Source organism: Podarcis gaigeae, assembly GCF_964106915.1.
Source record: "Podarcis gaigeae genome assembly, chromosome: 10".
NCBI lineage: Eukaryota > Metazoa > Chordata > Lepidosauria > Squamata > Lacertidae > Podarcis > Podarcis gaigeae.
Genome location: NC_139686.1, coordinates 1,280,145 through 1,305,529, shown reverse-complemented (window position 1 = coordinate 1,305,529; position 25,385 = coordinate 1,280,145). Strand labels below are relative to the sequence as shown.

The 25,385-nt window shown below is 53.2% G+C and overlaps 2 protein-coding genes across 10 annotated transcripts in view; one reads left to right on the top strand and one right to left on the bottom strand.

The window, feature by feature from the left end:
• The window catches only part of IMPDH1 (inosine monophosphate dehydrogenase 1), a 63,499-nt gene extending 52,051 nt beyond the window's left edge, over window positions 1-11,448 (top strand). For 4 of the 7 annotated variants that reach the window (XM_083700335.1, XM_083700336.1, XM_083700340.1 and 1 more), the window contains exons 13-16: window positions 2,068-2,211; window positions 4,675-4,758; window positions 8,863-8,879; window positions 10,450-11,448. In XM_083700335.1, the coding sequence (XP_083556461.1) occupies window positions 2,068-2,211; window positions 4,675-4,758; window positions 8,863-8,879; window positions 10,450-10,550 (346 nt within the window). In that variant the 3' untranslated portion in view covers window positions 10,551-11,448. The remainder of the gene's footprint in view (window positions 1-2,067; window positions 2,212-4,674; window positions 4,759-8,862; window positions 8,880-10,449) is intronic. The other 3 variants (XM_083700338.1, XM_083700337.1, XM_083700341.1) reach the window with 1 other exon arrangement.
• LOC310826179 (transmembrane protein 53-A-like) lies at window positions 11,438-21,666 on the bottom strand. Of its 3 annotated transcripts, none has more exons than XM_083700890.1 (4): window positions 21,314-21,666; window positions 16,998-17,140; window positions 13,469-14,065; window positions 11,438-12,551 (listed from the first exon to the last, which is right to left on the bottom strand). In XM_083700890.1, the coding sequence occupies exons 3-4, from the start codon at window positions 14,004-14,006 to the stop codon at window positions 12,175-12,177; spliced, it is 915 nt and encodes a 304-aa protein (XP_083557016.1). In that variant the 5' UTR covers window positions 14,007-14,065; window positions 16,998-17,140; window positions 21,314-21,666; the 3' UTR covers window positions 11,438-12,174. The 3 variants fall into 3 exon arrangements, with proteins under 3 accessions (XP_083557016.1, XP_083557017.1, XP_083557018.1); XM_083700891.1 differs by lacking the exon at window positions 21,314-21,666 and adding an exon at window positions 18,306-18,433; XM_083700892.1 differs by lacking the exon at window positions 21,314-21,666 and adding an exon at window positions 17,924-18,208.
• Window positions 21,667-25,385: the final 3,719 nt, after the last annotated feature.

Here is a 25,385-nt window from a genome sequence, read left to right as displayed (position 1 = left end):
AAACAAACCATAGACACTGACTAACATCACATCATTTGACATTACATACTCTTTGAATTCCAATTCAGCTCATTGTATTTTTTATATCTTACTAATCTATACGCACTTCATTATTTATTATTCTTTTCTGTTACTTATCAAGATAATTTTTTTGCTTTTATAATTTCCTTAAACTTCAAGATTCAATCCAAATCTGTCAGGAGATTTGTGTTATCACAGTGCTTTCATATATATTCTTTGAATATTGTCCAATCTCTACTGGCTTTCTGGTTAGAGTTTCCTCTTATTCTCCCATTCCTCTTCGCAAGTTCTAAATATTCTATCATCTTCGCTTGCCAGTCCGTTTTTGTGAGGATTAAGTCACCTTCCCAGTTTTTTTGCTATTAAAATCCTCGCTGCTGCGGGTGCATACATAAAATGGGTTTTTGTAGCTTTTTTTGTATATCAATGGGCATCATACCTAATGCAAAGGCTTCAGGTGTTGTTGTTTTTTTGAAACGAGAATTTAAAGATCTTTTTGAGTTCATTATAAATTATGTCTCCAAATTCTTGTATAAGAATTAGTACGAAAGAGGCCTCCCAGCATTCTCAGAGGCCCGTATAAGATCAGCGTACACAGTTGGGCCTGATGAGCAGCCACTTTCCCCAACCCAAATCCTGCGGAAAGCCATCGAATTCAGATTTTAATTCTGTCCTGATTTGTTTTTAAGAGGTGATTTAATTATTGTTTGATTTTATATCAATGTTTATATTGGATGCTAGCTGCCCTGAGCCTAGTCTTGGCCGGAGAGGTCCGGATACAAATAAAAGTTGTTGTTGCTGTTGTTGTTGTTAGATTTGTATATACTGCCCCATACCCGCAGGTCTCAGGGCAGCTATGTAATGGCCACCAGCATGGCGTTGTGATGTGTTTGGGTTTTCCATCCTGCGCAATGCTTGGATTTGGCTAAAACCCGTGATACACAGAGTGGGGGGCAAGGCAAGGTGCCCCCCCTTGAGTTTGGCCCTGGAAGGGCTGCTCAGAGATCTTAGGAGAGAATGACGGAAATAAGGATTTAATCAGAGACGTACAAACTAAGGGCGTTGTCAGCTTTGGAAAACCCACCACGGGGAGTAGGAGTCCTTATGAATAAATTAAACACTACAGCGGAACCTCTACTTAACGGACATAATCCATCCCGGAGCTCTGTCCGTAAGTTGATCCGGGTCAAGGCAGAAGCACCGTTGTGCGCAGGCGCATTCGGCAGCAGCGCGCTTCTGCGCATGCACACATCGCAGCAAACCAATCGCGGCGGGTTTGCCGCAGTCGAAACTTGGATCGGGCCCAAGTAGTGGTGGTCGTAAGTAGAGGCTCTACTGTACAGTCATCCCTCGGGTTACAGACGCTGCAGGTTGCGGAATTTAATGTTGCGCACTGCGCCCAAACCGGAAGTACTGGAACGGGTTACTTCCAGGTTTCGGCGCATGCGCAGAAGCGCTAAATCGCACTTTGCGCATGTGCAGAAGTGCTGAATCGCAACCCTCAAAAGCACAGATGCTGCGCTGCAGGTTGTGAACGTGCCTCCCGCATCCACTGTACTTAGCAATTGATATGTATTTTTATTCTTTAATAGTTTTTCGGTTTTACTGTTTTCTTTTCTTCTTCTTTTCTTTTCTTTGTCTCTCTCTTTTTTCTTTCTCTTTCTTTCCCGCCTCTCCTTTTCTCTCTCTCCCCCCATTTATTCTCTGTAATGTTACCATATTTATATTCACATTTATATAGTTAGTCTAGATCTTACGACAATTTTATTATGTGCATTGTAATCATTATTCCAATCTAAGACTATCCCATGTCAGACAAGCTCATTTTTTCTCTTTTGATTCCCCCCCCCCCTTTGTATGTGTGGAAACTTTGCAAAAAAAAAAAAAAATTAAAATAAAAAAGGAGTTTGGTACGTTAGCAGGTTTTCAGATTAGCCATCAGAAGGTTTGATGGATGGGAGGAGAAAATGTGGTTTGGCAGGGGTGAACGGGGGCTCCGGAGACGGGAACAGGTGACCCACGCAGCGTCTCCTCCTTCCTTTAAAGCGAGGGAGACAAGGTCAAGGTGGCGCAAGGCGTCTCCGGATCCATCCAGGACAAGGGTTCCATCCAGAAGTTTGTGCCCTACCTGATCGCTGGCATCCAGCACGGCTGCCAAGACATTGGCGCCAAGAGCCTCTCCATCCTGCGGTGAGTGCCTGGGGTGCTCTCTCTCTCTCCTCGCAGGGGGGTGCGGGATCAGGGCCGGATTCAGGCTGGATGCGACCCTCAGCTCCTGAAGGTAATTTGGCCCTTTCTATGTCCAGATGTCCTTTGTCCACAACAAATGGTCCCTGTTTTTTTGTGTCGAATAGATGCTATATGGTCACTGATGGACCTAACAGGTATCTGAAGCCATTTGCATATCACAAAATAGGTATTTTATCAACGTAATTGTTGAACTGAAGTATGTTAATAGTGAAATACAATTAAGAAGAAGTACAGCGGTACCGATGCTTCAGGTTAAGCGATTTTGGGTTGCGCACTGCGCTGAACCTGGAAGTACCAGAATGGGTTACTTGGCGCATGCGCAGAAGCGCTAAATTGTGCTTTGCACATGTGGAGAAGCACCAAATCGCGACCCATGCGTGCACAGACACGGCACTGCAGGTTGTGAACGCTGCAGGTCGCGAACGTGCCTCCCGCATGGATCACGTTCGCTGCCGAAGGTTACACTGCATATTAATCCTGAAATGATTATTGAGCTCTAACTTAAAATGATGTTTTATTCATAACGAACTTAACAATGCAAACACATTGGCATTGGGCAATGACAAAAGTTCCTTTAGAAACACCATTTGCAAAGACTCATAATTAGCCTCTAGAAACTTGCTATAACATGAAATAATAATAGCAAACCAGTGATATTTTAGGGAGCAGGCAGGGCCCATGACTTACATCATAGGAGCCAACACAACACAAAACACGGTTGCTGGATGTAGGTTTCATTTTATTAGCTTTTTTATCTTATATTTTGGAAATGTATATCCAGTGGGTTTTTTCCTGTAATTTTTTTGGGGGCCCCAAGAGAGTGGGGCCCTAAGCTATAGCTTATTTAGCTTATTCGTAAATTCGGCACCGTGTGGGACGCAGTCTCCCCGCAGCCCCCTGCGTTGCAGTTGCCGCTCCTTCAGAAGTGAGGGGATGCGCTAGCGGACACTGATCGCCTTCGTACCCCATAAATTAGTCCAGTCTTCTTTTAAAGCCACCCAGGCTGGTTGCCGTCGCTGCCTCCTGCAGCAGGGAGTTCCACAGTCTAGCTCTGCGCTGTAAGGGGAGAGATGGCCCCTCTCCCTTATTCTGGCACGGGAAACTTGGAGGAGGTTTGACCAGGAGGCTGAATGGGGCATCCCAGGCCCCTCGCTGTGGGGTGGCTGCTCAAGCGCCGTAGGGAAAGCGCCTTCTGCCTGCTGGCAGAAATCTCACAATGTTTTGGCAAAGTTATTTTCCTTTCCGCGCAGAAGGTGGGCGAAAGGTGGGAATAAGCGGCAGCATTTTCTCAGCTGCCAATGCCAACCCAGCTGTTGGAAACTACGTCAAAATATCCCTTAAGCCAGGCCTAGGCAAACTCCGGCCTTCCAGATGTTTTGAGACTACAATTCCCATCATCCCTGACCACTGGTCCTGTTAGCTAGGGATGATGGGAGTTGTAGTCCCAAAACATCTGGAGGGCCGGAGCTTGCCTATGCCGGCCTTAAGCCAACTCTGCCAAAAAGAGAACAACCATCCTGGAGACTTTAGCTGAGATTCACGCATTGAAGGGGGTTTGACTAGATGACCCTTGGGCCCCTTTTGACTGAGATTCTATGATTCTGTTCAGAATTGCATCGGTGAGCCCCCTGGGTGCTGGAGATTTTGCTGGATCAGGCACATCTCGTCCAGCATACTGTTCCCACAGCGGCTGACCGGATGCCCCAAATGGGAAACCCGCCAGCAGGATTCGAACACAAAGCCTCTGAGGGCGCATTCGGAGAAGGGTCAGCACGCAAGAGGGCTCTTCAAAAGTCTCCAGGGCCGGTGGCCGGTCTGTCACAGATGGACCAGGCTGTCTCTTTTTAGTTTTCCAAATTGTCTTGGGGCCACAGTTCCCAGCATCCCTGATCACTGGTCCTAGAGATGATGGGAGCTGTAGTCCAGCAACCGCTGGAGATCCGAATTTCGGGTACCCTGGCTTGAAGGGAAAGCGAGCAAGAGGCGAGCATGACAGCTGCTTCTAAAACGATGGAGGCCTTTCTCTGCGCAAAGCGTGGCGGAACTGTGGAACTCCCTGCCACTGGAGGAAAGGGTGATGGATGGCTTCTAGCCAGGCTGCCTCTGCCCTGCCTCCGTGGTTAAAGACGGGGTGGTTTAGCTGTCGGGGTTTGACCGGGTGGGTCCAGGGAGTGACTGTGGCTTCCTGTTGGTGGGGGAAGTGCCGACCAATGGTTAGAGCTGTTGGACAGTAGAAGAGGGACTGAGCTGGAGCAGTTTGGGGGGTGCGCAGCAGCCTCCTCTTCACTGGGGCTGGCCGGGGACACCGTCGTCACATCCTGAGCAGGGGTGGGGTGGACTAGATGCCCCCTGGAGACCCCCCCTTCCGCCTCAGACACTTAGCCGGCTGCATCTCCTTTACAGGTCCATGATGTACTCCGGTGAACTGAAGTTTGAGAAGCGGACGATGTCGGCCCAGATCGAGGGGGGCGTCCACGGCCTGCACTCGTGAGTAACCCCCTCTTCCGCCCCCCTGAAAATCCATCGCCATCTGGGCCTCCCCCCCCCCTTTCTGCTTTCCCCGGTGCTGCCCTCGCCTCCGTTCCTGCTCTCAAACCTCCTTCCTGCCTGAGCACAGACCCCCCCAAAGGACTCTCCCGCCCACACCCCCCCTTTTCAAGGGCTTGTCTAGGGAGAGAAGGGGGCCACCCCACTGCCTGCCCTTGGCTTTCTGGAGGGCGGCCTCGGAGAGAGAGGCAGCTGCTCCCCCAGCTTCTCGGAAGGTGGGTGTTCATTTTTTAAGGGGGGGTTCATTTCTTCCCTCCAACCTCTTCCTGCGTTGCAGCGGGTTGGGCTAGATGCCCTTCAGGTGTCCAGGGCCAAAGCTGTCTAGGGCTTTCAAGGTCACCCCCCCCCCCCCACACACACACACTTTGAATCGTGCTTGAAAACATACTGGGAGCCGATGAAGATCCTTTATGTGGTCCCAACTATATAGTGGTCCCTTGGTTCTCAAACAGCTTGGTAGTCAAACTTGGAACCCGAACGCTGCAAACCCAGAAGTCAGTGTTCCGATTTGTGAACCTTTTTCGGAAGCTGAACGTGCTCCGTTTTGAGTGCCACGCAGAGCTCTGTCTCTTTTTGCTCTTTATTTTGCGTTTTTGTTTCAGCGGCTTTTTCGTTTTGTTTTTGCGACGGTTCAGGTATTGACTGCAGTACATTGTTTATTGCTTTCATCATCATCATCATCATCATCATTTATACCCCGCCCTCCCCAGCCAAGACTGGACTCAGGGCGGCTAACACCAAATATAAAAACAATTGATTGAACCACAGCTTAAAAAACAAAATTAAAATACAACATTAAAACATTAAAATGCAGCCTCATTTCAGTGCAAAAATCAAGGGAACAGGCTAGTTAAAACCATGGATTCGAGCGGGAGAGCTCTAACGAGGCTGCTACTCCCGTCGCCATCTTGGAAGGGAAGTCAATGGATCAATGGTCTTGTTAGATAGTAAAATTCATGTTAAATTGCTGTTTTGGGGGTTGTTTTATTTAAAAGTCTGGAACGGATTCATCCATTTTGCATTGCTTTCTATGGGAAAGCGCGCCTCACTTTTGGATCGCTTTGCTTTTGGAACTGACTTCGGGAACGGATTAAGTTTGAGAACCAAGGGACCACTGTATTCTAGAGCTGGAATGGATCCCAAGGGTCTTCTGGTCCAAGAAGCGCAGGGGGCCATCCTGCGGCCGTTTGAGCCAGGCTCCACCACCCATCTAGGCCCCCTTTTCTCCCTGGGCAAGCAGGATCTGAGCCCAAGAGCCCATTTCCCCTTCGGTTTCCAGCAACTGGGGCATAGGACCAGGGCTGCCTCTCATCCGTATATGGATTTGTCCAATAGTTTAATGCCATCGCGGTCTCCTGTGGCAGGGAGTTTCGCAGGTCGGCTCTGCAGTGTGCGAAGGGTTTTCTATGATCTGCCTTGAACCTTCCTACAAGATCGGAGAAAGGTTGGTTCCTTGGGGGTGTGGGGGTCCCCCAGGATCAAACTCTGCCATAGCTGTCAACTCTTCCCATTTCTAGCAAGGAATCCTATTCGGAAGAAGGGAATTTCCCTTTAAAAAAGGGGAAAGTTGACAGCTATGAACTGCACAGGACAGTTGATCTGGAGCGAATGTGGGGCCAAGGCCACCCCCATCTTCCAACCCCCCCCCACTGCAGCAATGAGGACAGAAGGCATCTTTTTTGGGGGGGGTCTCAGGCTAGGAAAGTGTGGCACCCGCTTGCTTCATGGGGTTTAGCGTAAGGGTGGCGGTTGCTCACAGACCCCCAAAGTAGCCTTTTTCCTGGCGTTTCCTGGAACCAGCTGCATAGCTGGGTCCCTCAATCGTGGAAGGAACCCCCCCCCTAACTCCCCCCCAAAAGACCTGCTCTGTGTCTTTTTCTCTGCAAGAGTTCTCTTGCTGCTGTGCTATTCGCCCTGCAAACCCAAGAAGGCTGGGCCAGTTTAATATGGACAGTGACTGAGCTGGGAATTGGGGGGGGGCACCTCCCAAGTCTGGTTCTTTAAATGGGGTGAAATTCGCAGAGCCCTGGACCCATTGGCTTTCTGGTTTGGGGTTTCTCAGGTTTCTAGTCCTGGTGAGAAATTTTGGGGCCAACCAAGGCCAGAATCATGGGGGAAGTGGTGGCCGACCTTCCCCCTGACCCTTGGACACCCCCCCCCAGTTCCCCAGCCCCCCCCCATCCCTCTCCTCTTCCAGTCCCACGGACCTTGCCAGCAACCCTTTGGGAAAAAACAAAGAGAGTTGTGCAACTTCATGGAATCATCCCCAAAAACGAGTCAGCTTTTTCATGAGTCTGGCGGGCAGACCCCTATTTCTTTTCGAGGGTGGGCTGGGGGTCATTTTGCTGGGCCCTTCCACTGGTGGCCCCCTCGCCAGAGAGAGGCAAAGAGGTCTGAACCCAATTTGGAGTGGGGCAGCCTCACGGGTACCAGCCCAACTCTTGGCACATCCTGGGCTCCATGCTCTCTAAAGTGCGGCACGGCCACATCTTATGTGAGAGGTTCAGTTTCTAGGGTTCCATGTGTACCCCAAAATTGCAGGGTGGGGGGGGAGAGAGAGAGAAAATCCCCCACCCTCCCAGAGCCCACACGCCAAGGGGTCTTTGCCAGGCAAGCAGGGCGGGTACCCCAAGTCAGAAAGAGCTTTTGCACGCTCTGCCATGCTTTGGGGGCAAGACCCATCGGGCGACCAGCTCTGGGAGGCCAGGGGCATTTGTGCGAGTCTCTGCAGGGATTTCTGTGGCTCTGGGTTCGAGTTCCCGCGAGCGCCCCAGAGCTGGCGCGTTGAGCGGGCCGTGCCCTCACCCCCCAAACAAGGCAGAGAGCTTAAAAGCTCTTCAGGTGCTGTGGAAACCCCGAGCGAACCTGGTGCCCCCCCCAAAAAAAAGAGCTTTTTCACTCTCTGCTATGCTTGGATTTCACATGCGCAATTTCAGCCTGCCGGCCTTGAACCGTGCACAGACGAAGCAGTGCGTGTTAAATGCGCATTGGACGGGATGGGAGAGCTTTGGCTCTTCGTTTCCCGGGGTGCAGCTCTATGTATTCCTGGGGCGCCTCTTCCCCTGCAGGGTTTGGGTGGGCATGGGGGGGTTGTCAGGGAAAGGGGGCGATGTCCAGCACTTCAACCTTTGCAGCAGATTCCTGCAACCTGGATGGTTTGGATTCCAGACTCAGAAGATCAGAAGAGCCGGCAGGATCATGCCCGTGGCCCCTTTACTCTCGCAAAATTGGGTGCCTGCTTGGGCAGGGGGGCCCTGGGGACGTAGCAAAACATTAGAAACCCCCAGGCTTCCCTCGCCTTCCCTTCCATCTCAACACCCCCCCCCCAAAAAAAAAAATTTGGCTTTCCATTTTGATCTGAAATCAAAGGCTTCTGAAAGACGAGGCTGGATCAGGCCCCAGGGGGCCCACCTAGTCCAGCCACCTAACCAGGTGCCCCTTGTGGGTAGCCAGCAAGCAGGATTCGAACACAAGAGCCATTGTCTCCCCTCCTGTTTCCCAGAGCAGCCGGCATTCAGGAACATCGCTGCCTCCGACACGGGAGACAAGAGCCTGGCCGGGGGCCATTGATTTTGTCTCACCCTCTTTTTAAGCCATCGTGGCTTGTCGCCACTGTCCTGTGGCAGTGAGTTCCGCAGTTCACCTTCGCACTGTTCCAGCTTTGGAATTTTGGGATTCCAGCCAAGACCACGTCTCCCTCTTAGGGGGTGTTGGCTGGCAGGGGGTGGCCTCCTGGGCCCCTGCCCCCCGTTCTCGGCCGTGTCCCCTTTGCGTGTGGGTCGGAAGGCGAGGGTCCGAAGCTTTGCTTGGGCCATAGAGGGGCCTAGGAGGTCTTGCCTAGTGCTAGCTTGGGAGTGGGACGCCCCGGCAGACGCTGGGGGGCAGTGACGGGCAGCTGTGGGGCTCCAGGCTTGGTGGCGGCAGCTCTGCTGGTGTTTTTGGGGAGGGGGCTGTGCGGAGGCTGTGTGTGTCCTGGGCAGGAACACGTTGACCTTGTGACCTTCTCTCTCTCTCCTGCCCACGCCCATGGCCGCCTTCCTGTAGTTTTACGTTTCTGCCATGTAAGTAACTGGGGCGGGGAGTTCCGCAGGTCCGTCCCCACCCCGCCTGTCTTGGATGTGGGTCAGCTGCTGCATTCTCCCCCTCCGCTCTCCCCCGGGCACTTCTGGGGGGATAGTTACGGCCGGGAGGGGGGGGACGACACGCAGCCCCCTCTCAACACCCACACCTCCCCCACCGCTTTTGCAAGCTTCCCCCCCCTGCTCTCCCCACACCAACCCTCCCCACCCCAAAAATGGTGGATCTGCAATGAGTGTTGTCAGGCTGTTCTCCCCAGACCCAGAAAAGCTTCCTTCTCTCTCGGAGCCCCTCACCCACCCACCCCCGACCTCTCTGGGCTGCGGGGGATCGGGGCCCGGGGCCCTTGGACAGAGTCCGTGGGGCAGGAAGGAGGATTCCTTTCTACTTCTCTCCACTGGGGCAGTTGCCCTGACCTGAGTCCCACCTTTGGCCAACAACGTGGTCCGAGGATCCTGCCCTGGCCAGACAATCCTGAGCAGAGGTGGGGGGGGGGTCCCTGCCATGGATGCCTCGCAGGGGGTTGAACTAGATGGCCTCTGGGGGTCCCTGCCAACCCTGCAATGCTACGTCGCTATGGCAAGAATGACTAAATTCCCCACCTTGCAGGGAGCATGAATGTGTACAGCAAGACCCGGGAGTGGAGTCTGCTTTTAGGGCAAGGGGGACCAGGATGGGCACCCTCTGCCCGCCAGCCCTGCCCTTTGCCCTAGAGGTGCTTTGACGACCCACAGGAAGGTGCACTGCTGCACCTCCTGGCTCCCCAAGGTTCTGTGGGGGGCGCAGATGCTGTCCTGGTCACATGCGCCGCGCGGAGGCCTCGGCTGCCCCCTGGCGCCGCTTGGTGGCAAAGAGGGGCACAGCTGAGCCCATGGGGGTGGGAGATCAGGGTGGGGAAAGGGGGGAGTTCCAGTGCCCGGCCGTTGGCACCCGTCTTCAGCTGGGGGTTCCCTTCCGCACTCCCCTGCCTTGCGGGGGGTTGGACTGGGTGACCCTTGGGTCCCTTCCAGCTCTGTGGCCCCGAGGCATCTGGGGCTCCGAGGTTTCCGGGCCCCTTGCCTGCCTGGCTCCCAAGCTTTCCCCGCCCCCCACCCCCCCACCCCTCACCGCATGGTCTGGCTTCCTCCTCCCTCCTCCTCTCACACACCTTTCATGCCTTGCTGCCTCCCCAGAGTCTATGAGTGGTCCTCCGTTTGGCCGCTTGGGGGGGGGGTCCACTGCCAGTGGGGTGGAGGGGCTTTTGGGGAAGGGAGGGGTCTTCAGGAGAACAAGCAGACTCTGCCGGTCTCCATGTTCCCTCTGCGGGTCCTCCCCTGCCCCACCTCGAGGGGAGAGCAACCCTGGCATGGGATGTGGGGCGACTCTGGCTCAGAAGCCATGCTCTCCAAGCGACCCCTGCTTTGAGGTCGGGCAGAATCTGGATGCCCGAGCGCTGCCGCCCTGTCCTGCAGGGGGCGTCAGAGAGAACGGGGCCTGCCTCGCAGCGGGTTGGGATAGATGACCGCAGGGCCCCCTTCCGACGCTACTGATTCCTCCTTTCCCCTCCCTCCGCAGTTACGAGAAGCGGCTGTACTGAGGACGGATTCCGGAGCAGCGGCGCCCAGCGAGCGGCCCCCACCGTCCCGGCCCCCGTCGCCCGCTGCCAGCGCACCTGAAGGGGAGGGCTCACCCGGCCGCCGCCCCCCCCCCCCCGGCCTCTCTGGCCGCGCTGACAGGCAAAGACTTGCACTACGAACCACCTGGCTGGCGCCAGAGCCGTGTGCCACCCTCCTCTTCTCTGTCTCGTTCTGTCCATCTCTCTCTCTCTCTTTCTGCCCCAGCGCTGGAGGGGGGGGACTGACTCTCCCCCCCCCCACGGGCAGGACCTGCTGGCAGCCTCACGGATCTCTGCCAGAAGCCACGAGGGGGGGGGACGGCACACCCCCTCCATGCCCGCTCCCCCCACACACAGTTGGGGGGAGGAGGGGACTAGTGGCCAGGCCCCCTGCTGTGGGAGCCAGGATCCTGGGACCAGGCACCTCCCCCAAACCCCACCCCAAACGGGGCCCCCCAAATTCCCAGAGGCTGTTGGGGCTGAGGGGGTGCTGCAGCCCCCACCCCAGCCAGGCTTGCTGGGGCACCCGCTTTCCCGACTGATGTTAATTGGGGGGGGGGGAGAAATGGGGAGAGCCAGGGAAACGTCCCCAGGGGACTCTGCACCCCATCTCATCTCAGGACCCTCGGGAGGTTTGTGCAGTCGGGGGCAGCTGCACTTGGGGGGCACTGAGGCAGTTGGTTTGGGGTCACAGCCTCCCCCTTAAAGCCGATGGGGCCGCATCCTGCCCCGTTTGGGTCTCATTCCTGCCAAGCAACAGGGGCAGCAGACCCTCGCCCTTCTCTTGGCCGCTGGGGGTGGGTGGGGGGCAGCTGCTGCTGCTGGCCAGAGCCCGGCTGGGTCTTGGGGGCTCCTTCAGAGTCGCCCCCTCCCTCCCCCCCACCTCAAGGCTGTAACTCTTGCGCATGCTCAAGGTCTCCTCTTGTGTCACTGTGTATTATTAAAGAATATTAAAGCTACGGAGCCTCGTTTAATGGTCTGGCGTGAGGAACGCAAGGAAAACCTCGCTGGATCAGCCCCGGGGTGGGGGGAGCCCACCATCGGATCCGAGCACAAGAGCAACGCCCCCTTCCCATAATTTCCAGCATTCAGAAGCCATCCAGGTTGGCAGCCGTCCTGGCTTCCTGCAGCGGCAAGTTCTGCAGATCCTTCTCCTCCGTGGATCGGTCCAAGCCCCCTTTTCAAAAGCCATCTGGGGTGGAGGTCCCTCGGTCTAGCCGGTGTGTGCGGTGTGCCCTCTGCTTGCCCCTCTCAATGACTCAAGATGCAGGGCAGATTTGGGGGGGGGGGGAGACTTTCCGTTGCCTACTTCCCCCATTGCAATCCTGGCTTCCCAGCCTCCGCTGCTGACATGTTAGAAGACCCCACAACTGTAGCAGGGCAGGGGGAACAGCCTTGCTGCTTGCGCTCCTTCTGCTGGTGGCAGTTCAGCTCCATGCCACCCATCCATGGCACCTATTTCCTGGGCACTTCCATTGCAACAGGCTGCAGTGCTCAAAGTGAGGGGTATTTTTGGGTGAGGAGGGTTGCTCCATTGGGACCCCCAAGTCCAGCCACCCTCCCGGTTTCAGCCTCCTGGAGCAGCTCTGGCAAAAGGGCCTTTCGCCTCCATGCCCGCCGCAGGGATGGCAGCGGCGATGTCTTCCTCCTCTGCTGAGTGTGCATTTCTGGTTCCCTCTCGCTCGCTAAAGTTTCGCCTGGAGTCCGGAGGCGGGCAGGAGGCCCAGCTGCTGCAGGAAAGCGCCCAGCGCCCGGGTGTATTCCTGGGGGTAGAGGCGCAGGTGTTGGGCGTGGCGAGAGACTGGCCACTCCTGCACCTGGACGCGAAGGCCCAGCGCCCGCCAGGCGCCCAGCAGCTGCTGCATGGTGTGGGCGTCGCTCAGCGGGTCATTGTGGCAGAAGAAGACCAGCACGGGGCAGCGGAGGGGCGGGCGGTGGAAGGCGCCCAGGGCGGCCTCGTAGTGTGCCACGGTGCACGGCCGGAAGAGGCAGAAGTACAGCAGGGCGCCTCCGCGGAGGAGAGGCCGAACGGCCGCAGAAGAGCTGGTCATCCTGGCCACGCCTGGGGAGGGGAGAGAAAGAAGGCAGCTCAAGCATCCCAGGTTTTTTTTGGGGGGGGTAGGAGACAGAGATGCGGGAAGGAATAATAATAATAATACCCCGCCCATCTGACTGAGTCTCCCCAGCCACTCTGGGCGGCTTCCAGGTAAAGGTAAAGGGACCCCTGACCTTTAGGTCCAGTCGCAGACGAGACTGGGGTTGCGGCGCTCATCTCGCTTTACTGGCCGAGGGAGCCGGCGTACAGCTTCCGGGTCATGTGGCCAGCAGGACTAAGCCACTTCGGGCGAACCAGAGCAGCTCATGGAAACACCGTTTACCTCCCCACCAGAGCGGAACCTATTTATCTCCTTGCACTTTGACGTGCTTTCGAACTGCTAGGTTGGCAGGAGCAGGGACCGAGCAACGGGAACTCACCCCATTGCGGGGATTCGAACCGCCGACCTTCTGATCGGCAAGTCCTAGGCTCTGTAGTTTAACCCACAGCACCACCGCATCCCTTGTCGGGCGGCTTCCAATCAAATATCAAAAACAATACAGCGTCACCGACATTAAAAACTTCCCTAAACAGGTGTCTTTTAAAAGTGAAATGGTTGTTTATTGCCTTGTCATCTGAAGGGAAGGCGTTCCACAGGGCGGGCGCCACCACCAAGAAGGCCCTCTGCCTGGTTCCCTGTAACCTCACTTCTCGCAGGGAGGGAACCGCCAGAAGGCCTTGGCGCTGGACCTCAGCATCCATGTAGAACGATGGGGGTGGAGAACGGACCTCCGGAACAGATTAAGTTTGAGGACCAAGGTGCTACTGAATTCTGCACTTTGATGTTTCGAATGCCGGCTGTGAGCTGCTTTGGGCACGGCCCGTGGCGAGCAAACCGGTCCCGCCATCCCCTTCCTCCCCACCCCAGGAGGCCCACTGCTCACCCTGAGCCATATTCTCCAGGCTCCCTGCGACCAGGCTGTCGTAGACACAGCCGCAAATGCGCTCTCCGATGCCGGCGTGCCGCTCAGGGTGTCTGGCAAGGTGCACCATCATCTGGGCAAAGGTGTACCCTCCGATGGAGAAGGCGTGGATGAGGAGGGGCTGGGTGCCCAGGGCCTTGCCCTCCCCCAGGAGCCCCAGGAGCTGCTCCGCGTATGCCAGGCCCCACCGCGGCCACAGGAAGTGTCCCAGGCTGCTCTCGGCCACCAGCACAGCCCAGCCGCGGCCCAGGTAGAGGGAGAGGTATTTGGCCAGGGCACCGGGCCGGGCGCCAAACCAGGGCAGCAGCAGGACAAGGGGCTGCGAGTCGGCAAAGGTGCCCGCAGGCCGGTATAGGCAGATGGTGCGCGAGATGGGCGTCACGGCCGTGCCAGGCGGCAGAGAGGCATGGCTCGCTTCCGGGCTGCCCGCGGGTGGGTCCTCCACCAAGGCGCCTTCGGGTCTGATGGCAGGAGGGGCCTCGGTTTCGGTGGGAGGCATCACAGGGGCCGCTCCTGCAAGGTCTGCCACCTGCGCTTCACCTGGGAGGACAGGCAGCCCTGGAAAATGTCAAAGGACCAGAAGGAACATTTTGTCATATGTGGTGGGAATGTAAAAAAGTAAAGAACTTCTGGGAAATGCTATATAATGAGATGAAAAAGATGTTGAAATACACATTTTTTAAAAAAACCAGAAGCATTTTTACTTGGTATTATAGGCCAGGACACTGATAGGCAAGATGTTAAATTGTTTTTATGTGCAACAACTGCGGCAAGAGTATTGTTAGCCCAGAAATGGAAGCAAGAATAAATTCTGATGAAAGAAGAATGGCAGATGAAATTAATGGACTATGCAGAATTGGACAAAATGACAGGAAGGGTTCGAAACCTGAGGGACCAGAGATTTACAGAAGATTGTGAGAAGTATATGAATTATTTGAAGAGCAACTGTAATCAACAAATTACACTAGGACTACAAGAAGTTTTGTAAGGAGAAATATACGAAGTGTTACAAAGTAGAAAAAGATAGTGATATTGGTTATGAGTTTGAAATGTAATAGGGAAGATAAGAAATGCATACTGAGAGATTAGATTGGGAAATTTTCAGACAGGATTGATGGAAGTCAAAAATTTGAATAAGATGTAGAAGTTGCTATTATTGCTATTATTTATGTATGCGACGACAGCAGCACGGATACTACTGGCCCAGAGATGGAAAGAATATAAAGTCCTGACCAGAAACAATCACGAACATGATGGACTATGCCAAAATGGCGAAAATGACCAGGAAAATAAGAAACCAGGAAGAGAGGAACTTTGGCAGGATTTGAGTGATGCTTGAAATGTACTAAAAACTAAGGTAAAAATGGATTATTTAAGACAAATAGAAAAAATATGTGAGGCAGTTGAAAAAGATTGAAAATGGAAACCAGAGAATCCTAAATGCTGCTGATGATGTCTAATGTTTGAATTTAAACGTGCATTGTAAAACTGAATAAAAAAGATTTTTTTATTTAAAGAAGGAAAATGTCAAAGGAGCACATGAGAAGATTTTTGGACAATGTTTATATCATCATTGTCTGCCACTAGGGGCAACATCTTGGACCCGCCCCCATGTTTTTATTGTAATTATCTGTAAGAATAGAAGAGCCTAAGGAGAGCCTGTGCTGGATCAGGCCCTTGTCCCACCTAGTCCAGCTTCCCCTTCTCATAGGCGCTGAATGGTTGCCTGTGGGAAACCTGCAATCAGGATTCGAACTCAAGATACCTCTCCCTCCAGGGGTCTCCTGTTGCCTCCGATGGTGGAGGCAGAGCACGGATCCTGGCTCAAAGTCATCCATGGTCCTCTCCTCCTCCATGAACTGGTCTAAACCTCTTTTAAAGCCATCCAAGTTGGTGGCCATCACTGCCTACTGTGGCAGGGAGTTCCACGGTCCTTCATTTGATCTCTCCTGCATCTTCCAACCTTCAGCTTCATCCGATGTCTCCAAGTGCCAGGCTAGGACCTGGGAGAGACCAGGGTTCAAATGCCCACTCAAGCACAAAGCCAGTCCCTGCCTCTCAGCCTGGCCTGCCACACAGGGGGGTTGTGGAGATTAAAGGAGGAGGTTGCGGAATCATGGATATAAATGCAATGCAATAATATATGATCCTGTCTGTATTTGACCAGATAGATAGATAGATAGATAGATAGATAGATAGAGGTAGTGGTAGTGGTAGTGGTAGATAGATAGATGACAGATAGATAGATAGATAGATAGATAGATAGATAGATAGATAGATGATAGATGATAGATAGATAGATTAGATAGATAGATAGATAGATAGATAGATAGATAGATAGATGATAGATAGATGATAGATAGAGATAGATGATAGATAGATAGATAGATAGATAGATAGATAGATAGATGATAGATAGATGATAGATAGAGATAGATTATAGATAGATAGATAGATAGATAGATAGATAGATAGATATAGATAGATTAGATAGATAGATATAGATAGATAGATAGATAGATAGACAGAGATTAGATAGATAGATAGATAGATAGATAGATAGATAGATGATAGTGATAGATGATAGTGATAGATAGATAAGATGATAGATAGAGAGAGATAGATTAGAGAGAGAGAGAGGATAGAGATATAGATAGATGATAGTGATAGATGATAGATAGATAGATAGATAGATAGATAGATAGATAGATAGATAGATAGATAGATAGATGATAAATAGAGATAGATAGATAGATAGATAGATAGATAGATAGATAGATAGATAGATAGATAGATAGATAGATAGATAGATAGATAGATAGATATAGATGAGAGAGAGAGGGGGGGAGGGGGAGAGATGCTTCAGGCTGTTTTATGAGGAACACAATTCCGAAAGGCAACAAACGAGAAATCCATTCCTAGAAGAAGCAAGAGATCTAGCGAAGGAAACTCCAGAGGCAAGAAGAGGATTGCGAAAGGGCTCAGCTCAAAGATCATCTGGGTGGTTCTCTGGAACTGCAGGAAGTGCGCAATTGCAGGGGGAGGGATGGGGAAGAGAGGCCCCCTAGGGGAACTTCCTGGGGGGGACAGGACACTCCGCCCCCCCACCTGATCTGCTGCGTTTCCATGGGAACAGACCGGGACTAACTCCCTTCCCTGCCCCCTGCCTGACCCTAATGCTCTAAATCTCTCCAGAAAGGAAGAGGTGGCAAAGTGCCAAGAGGAGCAGAGAGGCAGAGAATAGCCCCCCCCCGTCTCCCTGGGCCCCATGAGCCCCCCACCTGCATCTTTCTTCCCCCCCCTCTTCTCTGCATCACGGGGCACCCCAAATTCTGCTTACCCCCCCATGCACACACAGGAGAGGGGGCGGGGAGCTTTAATCTGCAACCAAAGTTCGGTTGATTAATTAGACTAATTAACCAATTGATTGAAGCATGCAGCCCTAAATAGAAACGTTGTGCTTTTTCCTCCGCAAGCTCTAATTGCTCACTCCTCCTTGAAGGGCTGCCCTCTTTATCGCTCCCTAGGAAAGGATCTCGCCGCCCCGTTTGGGTGGAAGCGCATTCCGGAGAAGATCACTTCGTATGTCGGGTCGTCCTTGCACATTTCTCCAAAAAAATAAGGCAGCCTGAACTGGAAAAAGGAGAAATACACGGATCATCCAGGCAAGGCACTCATAGAATTGTAGAGTTGAAGGGAACCCCAGGGGCCATCTAGTCTGCCCCCTGCGATGCAGGGATCTCAACTGAATAAGCGCTGGTAGATCTGGCCTCTGCTGAAAAAGCTCTGAGGAAGGAGAGTTGGCCACCTTCTCAGGGAGCCTGCTCCACTCAGAATGTTCTTCCTGATAATAATAATAATGATAATGATAATAATTTTATTTATATCCCAGCCAAAGCTGGGCTCAGAGTGGCTAACAACAATAAAAGTAACACAGCATTCTAAAATCAATTCATTTTAAAATCAATTCAGAATCAAATTAATGGCAACCATCGGGCTAGATTTCTATGAAGATTACAGAAGGAGAGAGGAGGTCAGACTGTGCCTTGGCCAAAGGCTTGGTGGAACAGTTCCGTCTTGCAGGCCATGCGGAAAGATGTCAAGTCCTGCAGGGCCGTGGTCTCTTGGGACAGAGCGTTCCACCAGATCGGGGCCACAACCGAAAAAGCCCTGGCTCTGGTTGAGGCCAGCCTAACCTCCCTGTGGCCCAGGACCTCCAAGATGTTTTTGTTTGAAGACCATAAGGTCCTCCGTGGGACATACCAGGAGAAGGGGTCCCATAGGTACGAGGGTCCTAGGCCGTATAGGGTTTCTGTAAACATCAGGAAGAACATTATGAGTCATGACACACAAAGTATGTCATGACAATCTGATTGACATGCTAAGAAGCAGCCAGTTTCAAATTGGGTTAAGCACCTGTGGGACGTGTTTATCTCTCTGGGCGCAAAGTCCACAGCAAGAATGAGGAAGGGAAGATCTGAGGGGTGGCCGCTGTATACACCAAAGAGGAGAGTCCAGAGAGTCCAACGAGCCAGAAATCCCCAGGAGGAGGGCAGAGCAGCCTTCCGGATCAGGCCAAATCTAGCCCAGAATCCTGTTCTCACAACGGTTGACCTGTGCAAAACCAGCTAGCAAGATCGGAACACAAGACCCCTCTCCTCTCCTGCGATTCCTGCCTCCAACCGGGAAGCCGTTGTGGCTGGTAGCCCCCCATAGCCCCCTCCTCCTCCGTGAATTTGTCTGATCTTCTTTAAAAGCCATCCAAGTTGGTGGCCACCCCTGCCCCCCCACCGCCTACCTCACATGGTTGTCACAAGGGCAATCCATCACAACAGAGCACTTTGTACACCAAGAAGCCGCCGCAGCTGCTCCCTGGGCTGGCAAGATCGAAGCAGACTGGATCAAGGCACACGGAGTCTGGGTCACAGAGGAGTCTCCCGGTCACTATGGAGACCCCTTGGCACTGTGCCCCCTCCCTCTCCAGACCTGGAGGTGCCAGGAACTGGCACCTGTCTGAGCCAAAGACCTGCTCAGGGGGGAAAGGAAGCGAGAATGGGGGGGGGGGAGCTATTGGCCACAGATGAGCCCAGGATCACCCAGGCCTGGCATCAGTTGGCACCCTTTCACCCTTTCCATTTCTTTTCCTTTCATGAGATTTATACATCACTGGATTGTTTAAGAACCTCTAGGCAGGATGCAAAAAGATAACGAGGAGAAAAGCACATGGTTAAACTACTTACACAGCTTAAAATTGGTATCGCCTTTTGAGTTTCTGGGTAAGGCTTGCCAAAACAGGAACGTTTTTAGCAGGTGCTTAAAAGAATACAGGGGTACTCTGGTTTATGAACTTAATCCATTCCGGAAATCCATTCTTAAACCAAAATCGTTCTTCAACCGAGGCGTGCTTTCCCTAATGAGGCCTCCCGCCGCCAGTGCCCTTCCATTGTTTGGATTCCAAGGTAAAGTTCTCAAACCAAGACACTATATCCGGTTTTGCGGAGTTTTTAAACCAAATCATTCTTAAACCGGACTGTTCTTAAACCGAGGTACCACTGTACAGTGAAAGATCCTGCCTGATATCAATAGGCAGGGCGTTCCAAAGGAACGGGTCTCATTTGGCCCCTGCGGTAGTGCCAATTCCTCCAATCGGAGCAGCCAAGTGGGCACAGCTGGGGCAAGGTGATCTCGTAAGTAAACCCCGCTGCAGATCTCTGAGCGCCTGTGCTTGAGACTCTGACTTTCGTGAGTTCAATCCCCACGTTGGGCAAAAGATTCCTGCTCTGCAGGGTTGGCCTAGATCAGGCTTCCTCAGCCTCGGGCCTCCAGATGTTTTGGGCCTACAACTCCCATGATCCCTAGCTAGCAGGACCAGTGGTCAAGGATGCTGGGAACTGTAGTCTCAAAACATCTGGAGGGCTGAGGTTGAGGAAGCCTGGTCCCTCCAACTCTACAAGTCCATTATTCTACGCTGACAAGGTCTTGCTCTTGTCAGCAATCGCGCTGCAGCATTCTGTGAGGACTGCAGCTTTCAGATCGAGAACCTTGCCATTTTGACTGCCGCCTGTCCTTCTAAGAAGGGGGTTTGCTGCGGATTTGCTGGTGGAATGTGTGCTACAAAGGCCTTCAGATAGCCCGTATTTTCTCTCCCCTAAATGAACCTCCTGAAGCTATCAGGACAGCCTACAGACCTTTCCCCTGTTTATCGATTCCGGGGGAACAGAGCTGTTCTCCTCCTCTCTCCAATGTCTACACGCTTCGTATCAGCAGCGCATAAGCCCAGCTCAGGTCCCAAAGGTGACCTCTGCTATTTTTAAGCAGGATAGTTCCTGCAGATGCTTTGCTCTGAGACCCTCCTTCAGTTCTTCAAATTACAGTACAAGAAAGGAGATTCTCGCCAGTGGAGCAGTCTCTCCCTCCGAAGGTGGTGGGCTCTCCCTGGAGGTTTTTAAGCAAAGGTCAGGTGTCCATCTGTTCAGGATCCTTTAGCTGTGCTTCCTGCACTGCATAGGGTTGAACTAGATAACTCTTGAGGTTCCCTTCCAATTGCAGTTCTGTGGTCCCCAGATAGCGCATGCCAGGCCAACACCCCCCCTCCCCAATTAAGTACAACCAATTTGCACCGCTAGGTAAGCACAGCCAGTCCCACTTCCTCCACTCCAACACACACCTGAGATCCGCAGGTAGGGCTCCTCCTCTAGGGGGGAGGGGGCTTGAGCTCTGAGCTTCCTCTCTGCAAAAACAGTGGGGGAGCAGGAGGCGGCAGACTGTTGCAGTGACGCGGAGCCAGCCCCCTGCCCCCATTGCGCCCCTCTCCAGACAGCTGGGCCTTCCTTTCCCTCTCTCTGGGCCGCTCAAGCATTCCTCCAGGAGTCTCTGCACCGCGTGTCCCCCCCCCCAAAAAAATCTCCCTTAAGCTCCCCTGATGGGATGCTATGAGTCTTGCACATGACTGTGGCCTGATGGGAAGTCTTGCTCCTAAGCTTCGCTTCTGTACATAATGCTGCACAAACCATTCTAATACTAAGACATTCACTCACCACCTTAGAACGTTCAGTTCACATTGAGTTCAGGAAAACATTGTACCTGACCCTTCTTAATGCATAGTTGACCACATCTACGGATGTGTTCCCTTTCCCACCCTTTAATCTATTGGTGATTAATGACTATATGCAACCTTTGCTTTGTATTTGTGTTAACCAATCAGCAATAAGCACATACGTGGCAATGCTGTAATATTCAATAAAAGAGACTCCTCGAGACTTGCTCGAGAAGTGCCTCCCAGATGACGCTCGCTACCTGTCTGTCGTTATTTCAACCCAACACTCCCCCCTCCGAGGAGCTCTAGGGAAACTGGGTGCACCCAAGAGGGGGCTATGGGTCAGTGAATTCAGTCTGGGGGTACTGGGGAGAGGAGGGTATTTGAGGTCCCCCAAGTGGGGCCGTCTTCCCCCCAGGTAGAAGCAGCCCTGGGTGGAAGGAGCCGCGCTCGCCTGCTTTTACGCAAGGCGCGCCCTGGCGGAGAGCGGCCGGCCACCTCCGCGGAGCCACCTGAGCATCGGTGACCCACTTTCCGCGTGGCCCTGCAGCGCTGGCCGGGCTCCTGCCCCCCACCCCGCCCCAAGTACGAGCCCCTCCGCCCCTACCGGGGATGGCGCTGCAACCGGCCGAGCGCATCTGTTCTCTGGCTCCAGGAGGGGAACTCGGAGCAGAGCTTGCGGGGCTTCTCTGCCAGGGATGCCTGAGCGGCCATCGCAGCGGGTTAGACTAGATGACCCCTGGGACCCAGTCCAACTCGACAATTCTGACCACCTCACATCCGTATGCCTCCCGGGGGTGCGGCTGTCCCGCTGGTCCTGCCTGGGGAGGGTTGAGCGAGGTGCCCGGCTCAGCGCCGTCTCCTCGGCGCGCACCTTCCTTCGCCCGGATCCAGAGCGCCCCTGAGCGCGTGCAGAGTGCCTTGCAAGGAGCAGCGGGTCTCAAGCCAACGGGGAGCGAGACTCGGAAGAGGGAAGACAACCCCCCTGACCCTGGGGAAGGAGGGAATCTTCGGACGGGCCGCGCGTCTTTGGAGAGGGGGCGCAATGCGCGGAGAGGAGAAGCGGAGCGCCGCGCAGGGATTCCGCCGCCGACCCCTCTCCTTCCCCGGCCGCCTCGGACTCACCGCCGCCTCCGGCCCGGAGCTCCGCTCGCCTCGCCCCGCCGAGCGGCCGCCTCCTCGCCTCGGTCCGGCTGGGCTCCGTGCGCCTCCGAAATAGGCTCGGGCAGCAGCCTGGTCAGCTTCCGCCTCGCCGCGGGGCGGCCCCCCCCCCGACCTCGGTTCGGGCACAGACCGAAATTCAACCGGTGCAGCGGCCGCCGCCTCTTCCCCTTTTTCTTGGCGCGGGAGCTGCTAGCGGGCAGGCAGCCAGCTGAGCCAGCTTAGGTCAGGAATTCGGGCAGGAATGTTCCTTTTGTTCTTATTTTTTACTATGTATTTTGTTTTTAAATATATTGCAATGTTATGCAATGAACCGCCGTGAGATGTACGGGTGAAGGGCTGTATGCAAATTTAATAAACAAACAGACAAAAGCAAACACTGCCCTAACATGAAGCAATGTGAGTGCCACAGGCGGCAGGATCCACTGGGGCAGCAAATCCGGGTGCAGATCTTTTCCCCTTCGCCCCTCATGTGGATCTTCCTAAAGATCGAGGAGCTGGAGGAGGCAAGAATTTATGTATAGGTTGGGGGGGGTTGCCCCTCCAGCAGATCTCATGCAGATGCAGCCCACTACCAAAACCAGCACAATCATTTTTGTGATTTGTCCCCACAAAACACTTGGTCACAGTTTCTTCCTCTCTATTCAAAGGGCCTCTGCTGCACAATACCAAATGTAAGAATTCCCTGATAAATGTATCTCCGTACTGGCTCACCGGGAAAACTCCAGAAATCCACATAGACATGTGAGCTCAGCTACTCAGCAGCCCCTCTGCCTGACTGATAATCCCTGGCATCCTGATACCTGAATACCAGACAGGTAGCCATGCCAGAAATAACAAACTCAGATGAAGACAAAAAGGTGTGATTAACTTGGCTGGGAAATGGGGAAATGTAAAGATCTCTTTTGTGACACTCCATGGGTGTTTGGTGGAGGGCAAGGAGAACCATGGGGCAGGGTCCAGGATGCTCAGATTACTGCCGCCAGACCTCCCCTTTCATGATGTAACCATGATGTATGAGTGATGTAGTTTTTTTGGGGGGGTTAAAGGTAAAGGGACCCCTGACCATTATGTCCTGTCATGGCCGACTCTGGGGTTGCAGTGCTCATCTCGCTTTACTGGCCGAGGGAGCCGGCGTACAGCTTCCAGGTCATGTGGCCAGCAGGACTAAGCCGCTTCTGGCAAACCAGAGCAGTGCACGGAAATGCCGTTTACCTTCCCGTCAGAGCAGTACCTATTTATCTAATTGCACTTGACATGCTTTCGAACTGCTAGGTTGGCAGGAGCAGGGACCGAGCAACGGGAGCTCACCCTGTCGTGGGGATTCGAACCGTCGACCTTCTAATTGGCAAGTCCTAGGCTCTGTGGTTTAACTCACAGTGCCACCCGCGTCCCAATAACATGGGGATTAGCAGCTAATAAAAGTTTGGGTTCTCTCTTGTTCTGGGCTTCCATCTTGTTCCACCTGGTGGCAGGTGGGAGTCCTGTTACGACAGTCTTCAATCAAGACCAAGCCGACTGGCTGCTCTTTTGCTCTGCTATTCCTGGCTGGTCTCCTTGTTTTTTGTCCAAGGGAGCCCTCAGATTTCTCCGTTAACAAGCCCATAGGTGGCAATAGTGTGGAAACAATAAGAACCCCAAAAGAGCCTGCAGGATCATGCCCTAGAACCTCCAATCAGGATCTGAGCACGATAGCATTTCTCCTCCTCCTGCAGGGTCCAGCTGCTGGCATTCAGAAGCATCACTGCCTCTGACTGTGGAGGGCAGAGCCGAGCAGTGGGGTGTAGTGGTGAAGAGTGGTAGTCTCGTAATCTGGGGAACCGGGTTCACGTCTCCGCTCCTTGAGAGAGTCTTTAAACCTTGTTTGTTGACCACCAGCATTATGCTTTCCATTTTCAAGTCCAGAATAGAGTGGTTGCTTTGACAGACGATCATCAGGCATCCACACAAAATGCCCACAACATGAAGGCTCCAAGGCAGGATGATGAAGAAGAGGAGTTTGATTTGATATCCCACTTTATCGCTACCCGAAGGAGTCTCAAAGCGGCTAACAGTCTCCTTTCCCTTCCTCCCCCACAACAAACACTCTGTGAGGTGAGTGGGGCTGAGAGACTTCAGAGAAGTGTGACTAGCCCAAGGTCCCCCAGCAGCTGCAGGTGGAGGAATCATAGATTGGAAGAGACCATAAGGGCCATCGAGTCCAACCCCCTGCCAAGCAGGAAACACCATCAGAGCACTCCTGACATATGGTTGTCAAGCCTCTGCTTAAAGACCATCTGCATGAGTTTGACCAAACTGTGGGAGGCAGTGGAAGACGGGAGGGCCTGGCGTGCTCTGGTCCAGGGGGTCACGAAGAGGCGGACACGACTAAACAACTAGACAACAACAAAGGCAGCTTTCGTTCTTCTTGCAAAAGGCCCTCTGCACATGCTCCCTCCCTTCTTCAGCAGGAGCTCAGCTCTGCACTGAGCTTATCCAACCATCCAGGCACAGGGTCAGGGTGCGGCCACAGGGCTCGGCCCCAATTTCACTCGCCATGCGATGCAAGCAGGCGGAGCAACCCAGTTCTCTGCAGCCTGGAGAAAAGAGGCCTTTCCTGCGCCTGTCTGACCCAGAGTGGAAAAGCCGGGTGAGCAGCGAGAGATCGATGGGCGCCAGGCACACCAGTTGGAGCCGTGTGTGTGCCCTGGACTGTGCAGAAATGGCAAGGCTGGCTGCGAAACGGAGAGATCAGAATGAGCCGCTTTGATAGAAGAAGGCCTTTTGTGGACTGCTTGGAAAAAACACTCTAGTCAAATGAAATTTCATGAACAGGATTCATGATGAAGGCAGGGGAAGAAAAAATGTTAAGATAACGGTAAATGGAGACACCTTTTGCACTGGATAAAGATAAAATGCGGTAGAAAGGGTTTGGGTAGAATGCACTGCGGAGGTCAGTTTATGAAGCAATGTAGTTATTTGGGATGAAGACTACTGTGAAAAGGCTTGGAAGAATTAATAAAAAATTATGTTGCGAAAAGGGAGAGAGAGAGAAAAGCTGGGTGTGCAGAGAGAGATCGATGGGTGTCAGTCATACTGTCTGGAGCTGTGTATGCCCTGGAGGGAGGAGAGGCAGGCAAGGGGGAGTGAAGGGGGGGTCTGTTTGCAGGGAGCAGGGCAGGGACCCCCAGCAGGGTTTGGCACAGCTGAACTGCAGGAAGGGGCAGGCAGGCTGGGAAGCCACAGCTTGGAGAGGACCACTTTCCTTAGAATCAGAGAGCAGCAGCCTTGGAAGGGACCTGGGGGGTCATCTAGACCCTCCCTCTGCAATGCCTCCGGGTTCCACACAGAGGAGGCAGCGGTGGCAGAGAGACGGCGTCAGAGAGGCTGTGTTCTGTGCTAAACGTTGTGGGTTCAATTCTCGTTGGCTCCTGGCAGAGGCATAACTAGGGGTCGATCAGGTTGTCCCCTGCTAATAATAATAACAATAATAATAATAATAATATTAATAATAATAATAATAATAAATTATTTATACCCCACCCACCTGGCTGGGTTTCCCCAGCCACTCTGGGTGGATTCTAACAAAACACTAAAATACAATAACCCATTAAACATTAAAAGTTTCCCTAAACAGGGCTGCCTTCAGATGTCTTTTAAAAGTCTGGTAGTTGTTTTTCTCTTTGACATCTGGTGGGGGGG